The sequence below is a fragment of the Oncorhynchus clarkii genome, chromosome 3, assembly GCF_045791955.1.
Source record: "Oncorhynchus clarkii lewisi isolate Uvic-CL-2024 chromosome 3, UVic_Ocla_1.0, whole genome shotgun sequence".
In the NCBI taxonomy this organism is placed as follows: domain Eukaryota; kingdom Metazoa; phylum Chordata; class Actinopteri; order Salmoniformes; family Salmonidae; genus Oncorhynchus; species Oncorhynchus clarkii.
The window spans coordinates 8,464,589-8,482,008 of NC_092149.1; the positions used below are offsets into that span (position 1 = coordinate 8,464,589).

General features: G+C 40.8%; 1 protein-coding gene across 2 annotated transcripts in view; it reads left to right on the forward strand.

The window, feature by feature from the left end:
- Nucleotides 1-17,420, forward strand: part of LOC139387362 (diacylglycerol O-acyltransferase 1-like) — a 48,230-nt gene that overhangs the window by 773 nt on the left and 30,037 nt on the right. For both annotated transcript variants that reach the window (XM_071133497.1, XM_071133505.1), the window contains exon 2: nt 91-178. In XM_071133497.1, coding sequence (XP_070989598.1) covers nt 91-178 — 88 coding nt within the window. The remainder of the gene's footprint in view (nt 1-90; nt 179-17,420) is intronic.

Genomic DNA, 17,420 nt, shown 5'->3' on the forward strand with positions numbered 1-17,420 from the left:
GTATTTCAGATCAGTTAACTATAGCTGTAGTACAGTACAGTAAATGAGTGTGCACGTATTCAAACTATCCCATGTCTCTTCATGCCTCAGTTGCCACAGGTTGCAGGAGTCCCTGTTGAGCTCTGCCAGTGGTTATAGAAACTACAGAGGAGTCCTCAACTGGTGTGTTGTCATGCTGGTAAGTTTTCTTCTGCAACGTCATACTGAGAGTCTCAGTTAATTCTCCAGTCTGCTCAACAACACTCAGGTCAGTGTAAACACCACAATCACTGGTCAGGTTTCCCTCTTAGGCTACATCTTAATACCTAATCATTTTTTAGGAGGGGACTATGTTGTTCCATGTAGTGAATATGTTATACAGTGCGTGTGTATGGACTAATAGAAGTAAGGCAAAATGAAAATTATTCATCTAATAATTTTGTAAAAAAATAACATTTTTGATACTTCAAGGGGTCTTAACATTCAAAATCAAATAGAAAAATGGTATGACCTTAAAACAATTCCATATAGCTTAGTAGACCCCCGGTTTAGACAGGACTTAGACTGTTTAGTGCCAAAAATAAGGGGTTATACATATAAAAAATAAAAAATATAGTTTACAGTATACCTCTCAGATATAGGACAGACACTTCAGAACAAACTTCCTGTAGATTCTTTGGGGGGACTATCTGTTGTTCCATGTAGTGAACCTGTTATGAAATGTGTTTGTATGGGCAAATTGAAGTATGTAACGACTTTCATTAGAAGAAGGTGAAGACCAAGGTGCAGCGTGGTACGTGTTCATATTATTTATTCTGACTGAGAACTGAATACAAAAAGAATAGCCGAAACAGTTCTGACAGGTGCAACAAACACTAAACAGAAAATAACCACCCACAACTAACAGTGGGAAAACAGGCTACCTAAAGTATGGTTCTCAATCAGAGACAAAGAAAGACAGATGTCCCTGATTGAGAACCATACCCGACCAAAACATAGAAATACAAAACCTAGACATACAAACATAGAATGCCCACCCACATCACACCCTGACCAAACAAAATATAGAAACAGACAAAGCAATCTACGGTCAGGGCGTGACACAGTAAGGCAAAATAACATTTTTCATCAAATATTTTTTCTTCTTTTATTTTTATACCTCAATGGGTCTTAAAATTCTAAATCAAATAAAAAAATGATCCTTGGTATGACCTTCTTAAAACAATTCCATATAGCTTAGTAGAACACTACCCCTCATCTTAAACAGTGCTTAGACCAGGGTGTCTGTAGTGACTGTAGCCTTTAAAACATAGGGGCTCTCGAGTGGTGCAGTGGTCCAAGGCTAGAGGCGTCACTACAGACACCCTGGTTCGAATCCAGGCTGTATCACAACCGGCCGTGATTGGGAGTCCCAAAGAGCAGGCGCACAATTGGCCCCGCGTTGTCCGTGTTTGGCCGGTGTATCGCAACCGGCCGTGATTGGGAGTCCCGTAGGTTAGGCGCACCTTTGGCCCAGCGCCGTCCGGGTTTGGCCGGTGTAGGCCGTCATTGTAAATAAGAATTAGTTCTTAACTGGCTTACCTCCGACAAAAGGAGTCGATCAGAGAGCATCACTGTGTGGGTGTGTGCCCCCAGGTCTCACCAGAAGGCATATTCATCCCACGCTGGGCCTGAAACCACAGTGTTTAAAGACACCAGACACTTATTCAGAACACCTCAAGAGGATTATATATCTAGCCCGAGGCTACTCTGTGTTCCTGTTCTTTTATTTAAGCAAGATTACAGTGAAAGTGAGACAAAATCATAAATCATATTATTTTGTCTTTTAATGATTTTGCTGCTAAAGGAGGTGATGTGGATTGAAGTGAGGCCAAGGTCATCCTGCTTTCATGTAATAATCTGATATTCTGTAAGATTCCTTTTGGCTTAATTTACTAGACGCAAGATAGTAGAGGTACATTGCACTTGTGCCGCGACACTTACTGGACTAGACTATTCTGTCCAATCCTAAAGTGGGACACGTAACGCTTAGCTATATAGTTAGCTAATCACTTTGTTAATAACCTTGTGTTTTGCTAATTCAGTTTGGCTTTGAAGTCAGTGTGTGAGAGGATGGGAAACAGCAGGACATTCCCATTCCTCTAGCTCTCAGTGAGTCTCAATACAACCACATAAATCATTGTTTTACTCTTTAGAGAGAGATGTTGGAGTTCAAGGATGGTTTGATGATGCTAAGGGAAACATGGTGGTACCATTCCCTTAGAAAAACACACTGACATTCAGATGTGTAACTATTGTGGGGAAATATGGTATTGAGATTCTATCTAAAGTAATCATTCTGCAACAGCTAGTTTGTTGATCTGAATTCACGTCCAATCTAGAGCAACGCCAGCTTAGTCCCCTTCATCAAAGCCGTGGAGAATAAATTCACATTTCTAAAACTGTTGATAATCCACTCTCTGAAACAAGATCATTTTGTCATCGCAGTACTTTGTTCATTCTTTGAACTTCTTCTCAAATTCCCATTGAACGTGGAGAAGTCTTTGTATTCCATAATAAGATATCCCAATCCAAAATGGAAAATGTTCAACGAGGGAGGGGGAGAATCACAAGACAGACCTAAAAATCAAGAGAGTGATTATCTTGACTTGCAAACACGTCATCTTTTAGCTGTCAAGATGAGTTCCAGAAATACTACTGTATTTGGTGTTTATTAGGATCTCCATTAGCTAGAGCCAAAGCTGCAGCTACCCTTCCTGTGGTCCACATCAAACATGACATTAATAGACCACTACAGCTGAAGGACAGGACTACATCAAATGACAATACATGACATTAATAGACCACTACAGCTGAAGGACAGGACTACATCAAATGACAATACATGACATTAATAGACCACTACAGCTGAAGGACAGGACTACATCAAATGACAATACATGACATTAATAGACCACTACAGCTGAAGGACAGGACTACATCAAATGACAATACATGACATTAATAGACCACTACAGCTGAAGGACAGGACTACATCAAATGACAATACATTACATTAATAGACCATTACAGCTGAAGGACAGGACTACATCAAATGACAATACATTACATTAATAGACCACTACAGCTGAAGGACAGAACTACATCAAATGACAATACATTACATTAATAGACCACTACAGCTGAAGGACAGGACTACATCAAATGACAATACATGACATTAATAGACCACTACAGCTGAAGGACAGGACTACATCAAATGACAATACATTACATTAATAGACCATTACAGCTGAAGGACAGGACTACATCAAATGACAATACATGACATTAATAGACCATTACAGCTGAAGGACAGGACTACATCAAATGACAATACATTACATTAATAGACCACTACAGCTGAAGGACAGGACTACATCAAATGACAATACATGACATTAATAGACCACTACAGCTGAAGGACAGGACTACATCAAATGACAATACATTACATTAATAGACCACTACAGCTGAAGGACAGGACTACATCAAATGACAATACATTACATTAATAGACCATTACAGCTGAAGGACAGGACTACATCAAATGACAATACATGACATTAATAGACCACTACAGCTGAAGGACAGGACTACATCAAATGACAATACATGACATTAATAGACCACTACAGCTGAAGGACAGGACTACATCAAATGACAATACATGACATTAATAGACCACTACAGCTGAAGGACAGGACTACATCAAATGACAATACATGACATTAATAGACCACTACAGCTGAAGGACAGGACTACATCAAATGACAATACATTACATTAATAGACCATTACAGCTGAAGGACAGGACTACATCAAATGACAATACATGACATTAATAGACCACTACAGCTGAAGGACAGGACTACATCAAATGACAATACATGACATTAATAGACCACTACAGCTGAAGGACAGGACTACATCAAATGACAATACATGACATTAATAGACCACTACAGCTGAAGGACAGGACTACATCAAATGACAATACATTACATTAATAGACCATTACAGCTGAAGGACAGGACTACATCAAATGACAATACATGACATTAATAGACCACTACAGCTGAAGGACAGGACTACATCAAATGACAATACATTACATTAATAGACCATTACAGCTGAAGGACAGGACTACATCAAATGACAATACATTACATTAATAGACCATTACAGCTGAAGGACAGGACTACATCAAATGACAATACATTACATTAATAGACCACTACAGCTGAAGGACAGGACTACATCAAATGACAATACATGACATTAATAGACCACTACAGCTGAAGGACAGGACTACATCAAATGACAATACATGACATTAATAGACCACTACAGCTGAAGGACAGGACTACATCAAATGACAATACATGACATTAATAGACCACTACAGCTGAAGGACAGGACTACATCAAATGACAATACATGACATTAATAGACCACTACAGCTGAAGGACAGGACTACATCAAATGACAATACATTACATTAATAGACCACTACAGCTGAAGGACAGGACTACATCAAATGACAATACATGACATTAATAGACCACTACAGCTGAAGGACAGGACTACATCAAATGACAATACATGACATTAATAGACCACTATAGCTGAAGGACAGGACTACATCAAATGACAATACATTACATTAATAGACCACTACAGCTGAAGGACAGGACTACATCAAATGACAATACATGACATTAATAGACCACTACAGCTGAAGGACAGGACTACATCAAATGACAATACATGACATTAATAGACCACTACAGCTGAAGGACAGGACTACATCAAATTACAATACATTACATTAATAGACCACTACAGCTGAAGGACAGGACTACATCAAATGACAATACATTACATTAATAGACCATTACAGCTGAAGGACAGGACTACATCAAATGACAATACATGACATTAATAGACCACTACAGCTGAAGGACAGGACTACATCAAATGACAATACATTACATTAATAGACCACTACAGCTGAAGGACAGGACTACATCAAATGACAATACATGACATTAATAGACCACTACAGCTGAAGGACAGGACTACATCAAATGACAATACATTACATTAATAGACCACTACAGCTGAAGGACAGGACTACATCAAATGACAATACATGACATTAATAGACCACTACAGCTGAAGGACAGGACTACATCAAATGACAATACATGACATTAATAGACCACTACAGCTGAAGGACAGGACTACATCAAATGACAATACATGACATTAATAGACCACTACAGCTGAAGGACAGGACTACATCAAATGACAATACATTACATTAATAGACCACTACAGCTGAAGGACAGGACTACATCAAATTACAATACATTACATTAATAGACCATTACAGCTGAAGGACAGGACTACATCAAATGACAATACATTACATTAATAGACCACTACAGCTGAAGGACAGGACTACATCAAATGACAATACATTACATTAATAGACCACTACAGCTGAAGGACAGGACTACATCAAATGACAATACATTACATTAATAGACCACTACAGCTGAAGGACAGGACTACATCAAATGACAATACATGACATTAATAGACCACTACAGCTGAAGGACAGGACTACATCAAATGACAATACATTACATTAATAGACCACTACAGCTGAAGGACAGGACTACATCAAATGACAATACATTACATTAATAGACCACTACAGCTGAAGGACAGGACTACATCAAATGACAATACATTACATTAATAGACCACTACAGCTGAAGGACAGGACTACATCAAATGACAATACATGACATTAATAGACCACTACAGCTGAAGGACAGGACTACATCAAATGACAATACATTACATTAATAGACCACTACAGCTGAAGGACAGGACTACATCAAATGACAATACATGACATTAATAGACCACTACAGCTGAAGGACAGGACTACATCAAATGACAATACATGACATTAATAGACCATTACAGCTGAAGGACAGAACTACATCAAATGACAATACATTACATGAATAGACCACTACAGCTGAAGGACAGAACTACATCAAATGACAATACATGACATTAATAGACCATTACAGCTGAAGGACAGGACTACATCAAATGACAATACATTACATTAATAGACCACTACAGCTGAAGGACAGGACTACATCAAATGACAATACATGACATTAATAGACCACTACAGCTGAAGGACAGGACTACATCAAATGACAATACATGACATTAATAGACCACTACAGCTGAAGGACTACATCAAATGACAATACATTACATTAATAGACCACTACAGCTGAAGGACAGGACTACATCAAATGACAATACATTACATTAATAGACCACTACAGCTGAAGGACAGGACTACATCAAATGACAATACATTACATTAATAGACCATTACAGCTGAAGGACAGAACTACATCAAATGACAATACATGACATTAATAGACCACTACAGCTGAAGGACAGGACTACATCAAATGACAATACATGACATTAATAGACCATTACAGCTGAAGGACAGGACTACATCAAATGACAATACATTACATTAATAGACCATTACAGCTGAAGGACAGGACTACATCAAATGACAATACATGACATTAATAGACCACTACAGCTGAAGGACAGGACTACATCAAATGACAATACATGACATTAATAGACCACTACAGCTGAAGGACAGGACTACATCAAATGACAATACATTACATTAATAGACCATTACAGCTGAAGGACAGGACTACATCAAATGACAATACATTACATTAATAGACCACTACAGCTGAAGGACAGGACTACATCAAATGACAATACATGACATTAATAGACCACTACAGCTGAAGGACAGGACTACATCAAATGACAATACATGACATTAATAGACCACTACAGCTGAAGGACAGGACTACATCAAATGACAATACATGACATTAATAGACCACTACAGCTGAAGGACAGGACTACATCAAATGACAATACATGACATTAATAGACCACTACAGCTGAAGGACAGAACTACATCAAATGACAATACATGACATTAATAGACCATTACAGCTGAAGGACAGGACTACATCAAATGACAATACATGCCATTAATAGACCATTACAGCTGAAGGACAGGACTACATCAAATGACAATACATGACATTAATAGACCATTACAGCTGAAGGACAGGACTACATCAAATGACAATACATGACATTAATAGACCACTACAGCTGAAGGACAGGACTACATCAAATGACAATACATGACATTAATAGACCATTACAGCTGAAGGACAGGACTACATCAAATGACAATACATTACATTAATAGACCACTACAGCTGAAGGACAGGACTACATCAAATGACAATACATGACATCAATAGACCATTACAGCTGAAGGACAGGACTACATCAAATGACAATACATGACATTAATAGACCACTACAGCTGAAGGACAGGACTACATCAAATGACAATACATTACATTAATAGACCACTACAGCTGAAGGACAGGACTACATCAAATGACAATACATTACATTAATAGACCACTACAGCTGAAGGACAGGACTACATCAAATGACAATACATGACATTAATAGACCATTACAGCTGAAGGACAGGACTACATCAAATGACAATACATTACATTAATAGACCACTACAGCTGAAGGACAGGACTACATCAAATGACAATACATTACATTAATAGACCACTACAGCTGAAGGACAGGACTACATCAAATGACAATACATGACATTAATAGACCACTACAGCTGAAGGACAGGACTACATCAAATGACAATACATTACATTAATAGACCACTACAGCTGAAGGACAGGACTACATCAAATGACAATACATGACATTAATAGACCACTACAGCTGAAGGACAGGACTACATCAAATGACAATACATGACATTAATAGACCACTACAGCTGAAGGACAGGACTACATCAAATGACAATACATTACATTAATAGACCATTACAGCTGAAGGACAGTGTCACGCCCTGACCATAGTTTACTTTGTATTTTCTATGTTTTGATTGGTCAGGGTGTGATCTGAGTGGGTATTCTATGTTTCATGTCTTGTTTGTCTATTTCTATGTTCAGCCTGATATGGTTCTCAGTCAGAGGCAGGTGTTCGTCATTGTCTCTGATTGGGAACCATATTTAGGTAGCCTGGGTTTCACTGTGTGTTTGTGGGTGATTGTTCCTGTCTATGTGTTTTCACCAGATAGGCTGTTTAGGTTTTCGTTACGTTCATTACGTTCTTTATTTTGTAGTATTTGTATTGATTTGTGTTTTACATTTGTTCATTAAAACATGGATCGCAATCTACACGCTGCATTTTGGTCCGATCCTTGTTCTACCTCTTCATCAGAAGAGGAGATAGAAGAAAGCCGTTACAGAATCACCCACCCCAAAAGGACCAAGCAGCGTGTCAACAGGCAGGAGCAGCGCGAGGAGACGCGCAATAAGGATTTCTGGACATGGGAGGAAATCCTCGACGGGAGAGGACCCTGGGCTAAACCAGGGGAGTGTAGCCGCCCAAAGGTGCAGCAGGAGAAGAGGCAACAGGAGCAGCCCAAAGAGGAGGTATGGACATGGGAGGACGAATTAGAAGGAAGAGGACCCTGGGCTCAGCCAGGAGAATATCGCCGCCCCAAGGAAGAACTGGAGGCGGCGAAAGCTGAGAGGCGTAGATATGAGGAGGCAGCACGACGTAGCGGATGGAAGCCTGAGAGGCAGCCCCAAAAATTTCTTGGGGGGGGGCTAACAGGGAGTATGGCTATGCCAGGTAGGAGACCTGAGCAGACTCCCTGTGCTTACCGGGGGGCTAGAGAGACCGGACAGGCACCGTGTTATGCAGTGGTGCGCACGGTGTCTCCAGTGCGGGTGCATAGCCCGGTGCGGTATATTCCACCTCCGCGTGTCTGCCGGGCTAGATTGAGCGTCGAGCCTAATGCCATGAAGCCGGCTCTACGCAGCTGGTCCCCAGTGCGTCTCCTTGGGCCGGCTTACATGGCACCAGCCTTGCGCTCGGTGTCTCCGGTTCGCCTGCATAGCCCAGTGCGGGCTATTCCACCTCGCCGCACTGGCAGGGCGACCGTGAGCATTCAACCAGGTAAGGTTGGGCAGGCTCGGTGCTCAAGAGCTCCAGTGCGCCTGCACGGTCCGGTTTTTCCAGTACCACCTCCACACCCCAGCCCTCCGGTAGCAGCTCCCCGCACCAGGCTTCCTGTGCGTGTCCTTGGCCCAGTACCACCAGTGCCAGTACCACGCATCAGGCCTACAGTGCGCCTCGCCTGTCCAGCGCTGTCAGAGCCCTCCTCCTCTCCAGCGCTGTCGGAGTCTCCCGCCTGTTTAGCGCTGTCAGAGCTTTCCGCCTCTACAGCGCTGCCGGAGTCTCCCGCCTGTTCAGAGCTGCCAGTTAGCATAGAGCTGCCAGTTAGCATAGAGCTGCCAGTTAGCTTAGAGCTGCCAGTTAGCAAGGAGCTGCCAGTCTGCAAGGAGCTGCCAGTCTGCAAGGAGCTGCCAGTCTGCATGGAACTGCCAGTCTGCATAGAGCTGCCAGTCTGCATGGAGCTGCCAGTCTGCAAGGAGCCGCCAGAGCTGCCTGTCTGCAGGATGCCGCCAAAGCTGCCAGTCTGCAAGGAGCCGCCAGAGCTGCCAGTCTGCAAGGAGCCGCCAGAGCTGCCAGTTAGCATGGAGCAGCCAGGGCCGCCAGTCAGCATGGAGCAGCCAGGGCCGCCAGTCAGCATGGAGCAGCCAGGGCCGCCAGTCAGCATGGAGCAGCCAGGGCCGCCAGTCAGCATGGAGCAGCCAGGGCCGCCAGTCAGCATGGAGCAGCCAGTCAGCATGGAGCAGCCAGAGCAGCCAGTCAGCATGGAGCAGCCAGAGCAGCCAGTCAGCATGGAGCAGCCAGAGCTGCCAGTCAGCATGGAGCAGCCAGTCAGCATGGAGCAGCCAGAGCTGCCAGTCAGCATGGAGCAGCCAGTTAGCATGGAGCAGACAGAGCTGCCAGTCGACCAGACTCTTCCAGATCTGCCAGTCGTCCAGACTCTTCCAGATCTGCCAGTCGTCCAGACTCTTCCAGATCTGCCAGTCGTCCAGACTCTTCCAGATCTGCCAGTCGACCAGACTCTTCCAGATCTGCCAGTCGACCAGACTCTTCCAGATCTGCCAGTCGTCCAGACTCTTCCAGATCTGCCAGTCGTCCAGACTCTTCCAGATCTGCCAGTCGTCCAGACTCTCTCAGATCTGCCAGTCGTCCAGATTCTCCCAGATCTGCCAGTCGACCAGATTCTCCCAGATCCGCCAGTCGACCAGATTCTCCTAGATCCGCCAGTCGACCAGATTCTCCCAGATCCGCCAGTCGACCAGATTCTCCCAGATCCGCCAGTCGACCAGATTCTCCCAGATCCGCCAGTCGACCAGATTCTCCCAGATCCGCCAGTCGACCAGATTCTCCCAGATCCGCCAGTCGACCAGATTCTCTCAGATCCGCCAGTCGACCAGATTCTCCCAGATCTGCTAGTCGACCAGGATCTGCTGAAACCGCCAGCCAGCCAGGTTCTGGTAGTTTCTACTACCTGCCTGGGCTTCCTCTCAGTGCTGAGCTTCTTCTCAGTGCTGAGCTTCCTCTCAGTGCTGAGCTACCCATCTGTCCCGAGTTACCTCTGTCCCGAGCTGTCCCTCTGTCCCATGTTATCATTGTGGTGGGTAACCTATTTAGGGACGTTTAGGAGGGGGATTAAAACTGTCATGGAGTGGGGTCCACGTCCAGCGCCAGAGCCGCCACCGCGGACAGATGCCCACCCAGACCCTCCCCTATAGGTTCAGGTTTTGCAGCCGGAGTCCGCACCTTGGGGGGGGGGTACTGTCACGCCCTGACCATAGTTTACTTTGTATTTTCTATGTTTTGATTGGTCAGGGTGTGATCTGAGTGGGTATTCTATGTTTCATGTCTTGTTTGTCTATTTCTATGTTCAGCCTGATATGGTTCTCAGTCAGAGGCAGGTGTTCGTCATTGTCTCTGATTGGGAACCATATTTAGGTAGCCTGGGTTTCACTGTGTGTTTGTGGGTGATTGTTCCTGTCTATGTGTTTTCACCAGATAGGCTGTTTAGGTTTTCGTTACGTTCATTACGTTCTTTATTTTGTAGTATTTGTATTGATTCGTGTTTTACATTTGTTCATTAAAACATGGATCGCAATCTACACGCTGCATTTTGGTCCGATCCTTGTTCTACCTCTTCATCAGAAGAGGAGATAGAAGAAAGCCGTTACAGACAGGACTACATCAAATGACAATACATTACATTAATAGACCACTACAGCTGAAGGACAGGACTACATCAAATGACAATACATGACATTAATAGACCACTACAGCTGAAGGACAGGACTACATCAAATGACAATACATTACATTAATAGACCACTACAGCTGAAGGACAGGACTACATCAAATGACAATACATTACATTAATAGACCACTACAGCTGAAGGACAGGACTACATCAAATGACAATACATGACATTAATAGACCACTACAGCTGAAGGACAGGACTACATCAAATGACAATACATTACATTAATAGACCACTACAGCTGAAGGACAGAACTACATCAAATGACAATACATGACATTAATAGACCACTACAGCTGAAGGACAGGACTACATCAAATGACAATACATTACATTAATAGACCACTACAGCTGAAGGACAGAACTATATCAAATGACAATACATGACATTAATAGACCACTACAGCTGAAGGACAGGACTACATCAAATGACAATACATTACATTAATAGACCACTACAGCTGAAGGACAGAACTACATCAAATGACAATACATTACATTAATAGACCACTACAGCTGAAGGACAGGACTACATCAAATGACAATACATGACATTAATAGACCACTACAGCTGAAGGACAGGACTACATCAAATGACAATACATTACATTAATAGACCACTACAGCTGAAGGACAGGACTACATCAAATGACAATACATGACATTAATAGACCATTACAGCTGAAGGACAGGACTACATCAAATGACAATACATTACATTAATAGACCACTACAGCTGAAGGACAGGACTACATCAAATGACAATACATGACATTAATAGACCACTACAGCTGAAGGACAGGACTACATCAAATGACAATACATTACATTAATAGACCACTACAGCTGAAGGACAGGACTACATCAAATGACAATACATGACATTAATAGACCATTACAGCTGAAGGACAGGACTACATCAAATGACAATACATTACATTAATAGACCATTACAGCTGAAGGACAGGACTACATCAAATGACAATACATGACATTAATAGACCATTACAGCTGAAGGACAGGACTACATCAAATGACAATACATGACATTAATAGACCACTACAGCTGAAGGACAGGACTACATCAAATGACAATACATTACATTAATAGACCATTACAGCTGAAGGACAGGACTACATCAAATGACAATACATTACATTAATAGACCACTACAGCTGAAGGACAGGACTACATCAAATGACAATACATGACATCAATAGACCATTACAGCTGAAGGACAGGACTACATCAAATGACAATACATGACATTAATAGACCATTACAGCTGAAGGACAGGACTACATCAAATGACAATACATGACATTAATAGACCACTACAGCTGAAGGACAGAACTACATCAAATGACAATACATTACATTAATAGACCACTACAGCTGAAGGACAGGACTACATCAAATGACAATACATTACATTAATAGACCATTACAGCTGAAGGACAGGACTACATCAAATGACAATACATGACATTAATAGACCATTACAGCTGAAGGACAGGACTACATCAAATGACAATACATTACATTAATAGACCACTACAGCTGAAGGACAGGACTACATCAAATGACAATACATGACATTAATAGACCATTACAGCTGAAGGACAGGACTACATCAAATGACAATACATGACATTAATAGACCACTACAGCTGAAGGACAGGACTACATCAAATGACAATACATGACATTAATAGACCACTACAGCTGAAGGACAGGACTACATCAAATGACAATACATGACATTAATAGACCATTACAGCTGAAGGACAGGACTACATCAAATGACAATACATTACATTAATAGACCATTACAGCTGAAGGACAGGACTACATCAAATGACAATACATTACATTAATAGACCACTACAGCTGAAGGACAGGACTACATCAAATGACAATACATTACATTAATAGACCACTACAGCTGAAGGACAGGACTACATCAAATGACAATACATTACATTAATAGACCACTACAGCTGAAGGACAGGACTACATCAAATGACAATACATTACATTAATAGACCATTACAGCTGAAGGACAGAACTACATCAAATGACAATACATTACATTAATAGACCACTACAGCTGACAGCTGAAGGACAGGACTACATCAAATGACAATACATTACATTAATAGACCACTACAGCTGAAGGACAGGACTACATCAAATGACAATACATTACATTAATAGACCACTACAGCTGAAGGACAGGACTACATCAAATGACAATACATTACATTAATAGACCACTACAGCTGAAGGACAGGACTACATCAAATGACAATACATTACATTAATAGACCATTACAGCTGAAGGACAGAACTACATCAAATGACAATACATGACATTAATAGACCACTACAGCTGAAGGACAGGACTACATCAAATGACAATACATGACATTAATAGACCATTACAGCTGAAGGACAGGACTACATCAAATGACAATACATTACATTAATAGACCATTACAGCTGAAGGACAGGACTACATCAAATGACAATACATGACATTAATAGACCATTACAGCTGAAGGACAGGACTACATCAAATGACAATACATGACATTAATAGACCACTACAGCTGAAGGACAGGACTACATCAAATGACAATACATGACATTAATAGACCACTACAGCTGAAGGACAGGACTACATCAAATGACAATACATGACATTAATAGACCACTACAGCTGAAGGACAGGACTACATCAAATGACAATACATTACATTAATAGACCATTACAGCTGAAGGACAGGACTACATCAAATGACAATACATTACATTAATAGACCACTACAGCTGAAGGACAGGACTACATCAAATGACAATACATGACATTAATAGACCACTACAGCTGAAGGACAGGACTACATCAAATGACAATACATGACATTAATAGACCACTACAGCTGAAGGACAGGACTACATCAAATGACAATACATGACATTAATAGACCACTACAGCTGAAGGACAGGACTACATCAAATGACAATACATGACATTAATAGACCACTACAGCTGAAGGACAGGACTACATCAAATGACAATACATTACATTAATAGACCACTACAGCTGAAGGACAGGACTACATCAAATGACAATACATGACATTAATAGACCACTACAGCTGAAGGACAGGACTACATCAAATGACAATACATTACATTAATAGACCACTACAGCTGAAGGACAGGACTACATCAAATGACAATACATTACATTAATAGACCACTACAGCTGAAGGACAGGACTACATCAAATGACAATACATGACATTAATAGACCACTACAGCTGAAGGACAGGACTACATCAAATGACAATACATGACATTAATAGACCACTACAGCTGAAGGACAGAACTACATCAAATGACAATACATTACATTAATAGACCATTACAGCTGAAGGACAGGACTACATCAAATGACAATACATTACATTAATAGACCACTACAGCTGAAGGACAGAACTACATCAAATGACAATACATTACATTAATAGACCATTACAGCTGAAGGACAGGACTACATCAAATGACAATACATTACATTAATAGACCACTACAGCTGAAGGACAGGACTACATCAAATGACAATACATGACATTAATAGACCACTACAGCTGAAGGACAGGACTACATCAAATGACAATACATGACATTAATAGACCATTACAGCTGAAGGACAGGACTACATCAAATGACAATACATTACATTAATAGACCACTACAGCTGAAGGACAGGACTACATCAAATGACAATACATGACATTAATAGACCATTACAGCTGAAGGACAGGACTACATCAAATGACAATACATGACATTAATAGACCACTACAGCTGAAGGACAGGACTACATCAAATGACAATACATGACATTAATAGACCACTACAGCTGAAGGACAGGACTACATCAAATGACAATACATGACATTAATAGACCATTACAGCTGAAGGACAGGACTACATCAAATGACAATACATTACATTAATAGACCATTACAGCTGAAGGACAGGACTACATCAAATGACAATACATTACATTAATAGACCACTACAGCTGAAGGACAGGACTACATCAAATGACAATACATTACATTAATAGACCACTACAGCTGAAGGACAGGACTACATCAAATGACAATACATTACATTAATAGACCACTACAGCTGAAGGACAGGACTACATCAAATGACAATACATTACATTAATAGACCACTACAGCTGAAGGACAGGACTACATCAAATGACAATACATGACATTAATAGACCACTACAGCTGAAGGACAGAACTACATCAAATGACAATACATTACATTAATAGACCACTACAGCTGAAGGACAGGACTACATCAAATGACAATACATTACATTAATAGACCATTACAGCTGAAGGACAGGACTACATCAAATGACAATACATTACATTAATAGACCACTACAGCTGAAGGACAGGACTACATCAAATGACAATACATGACATTAATAGACCATTACAGCTGAATGACAGGACTACATCAAATGACAATACATGACATTAATAGACCACTACAGCTGAAGGACAGGACTACATCAAATGACAATACATGACATTAATAGACCATTACAGCTGAAGGACAGGACTACATCAAATGACAATACATGACATTAATAGACCACTACAGCTGAAGGACAGGACTACATCAAATGACAATACATGACATTAATAGACCACTACAGCTGAAGGACAGGACTACATCAAATGACAATACATGACATTAATAGACCACTACAGCTGAAGGACAGGACTACATCAAATGACAATACATGACATTAATAGACCATTACAGCTGAAGGACAGCTGAAGGACAGGACAACTACACAAATACATCAAATGACCACTACAGCTGAAGGACAGGACTACATCAAATGACAATACATTACATTAATAGACCATTACAGCTGAAGGACAGGACTACATCAAATGACAATACATTACATTAATAGACCATTACAGCTGAAGGACAGGACTACATCAAATGACAATACATGACATTAATAGACCACTACAGCTGAAGGACAGGACTACATCAAATGACAATAGACATCAATAGACTACAGCTGAAGGACAGAACTACATCAAATGACAATACATTACATCAAAGCTGACTACATCAAATACATTACATTAATAGACCACTACAGCTGAAGGACTACACAGGACATTAATAGACCATTACAGCTGAAAGATAGGACTACATCAAATGACAATACATGACATTAATAGACCACTACAGCTGAAGGACAGAACTACATCAAATGACAATACATTACATTAATAGACCACTACAGCTGAAGGACAGGACTACATCAAATGACAATACATTACATTAATAGACCACTACAGCTGAAGGACAGGACTACATCAAATGACAATACATTACATTAATAGACCACTACAGCTGAAGGACAGGACTACATCAAATGACAATACATGACATTAATAGACCATTACAGCTGAAGGACAGGACTACATCAAATGACAATACATGACATTAATAGACCACTACAGCTGAAGGACAGAACTACATCAAATGACAATACATTACATTAATAGACCACTACAGCTGAAGGACAGGACTACATCAAATGACAATACATGACATTAATAGACCACTACAGCTGAAGGACAGGACTACATCAAATGACAATACATGACATTAATAGACCATTACAGCTGAAGGACAGAACTACATCAAATGACAATACATTACATTAATAGACCACTACAGCTGAAGGACAGGACTACATCAAATGACAATACATGACATTAATAGACCATTACAGCTGAAGGACAGAACTACATCAAATGACAATACATGACATCAATAGACCACTACAGCTGAAGGACAGAACTACATCAAATGACAATACATGACATTAATAGACCATTACAGCTGAAGG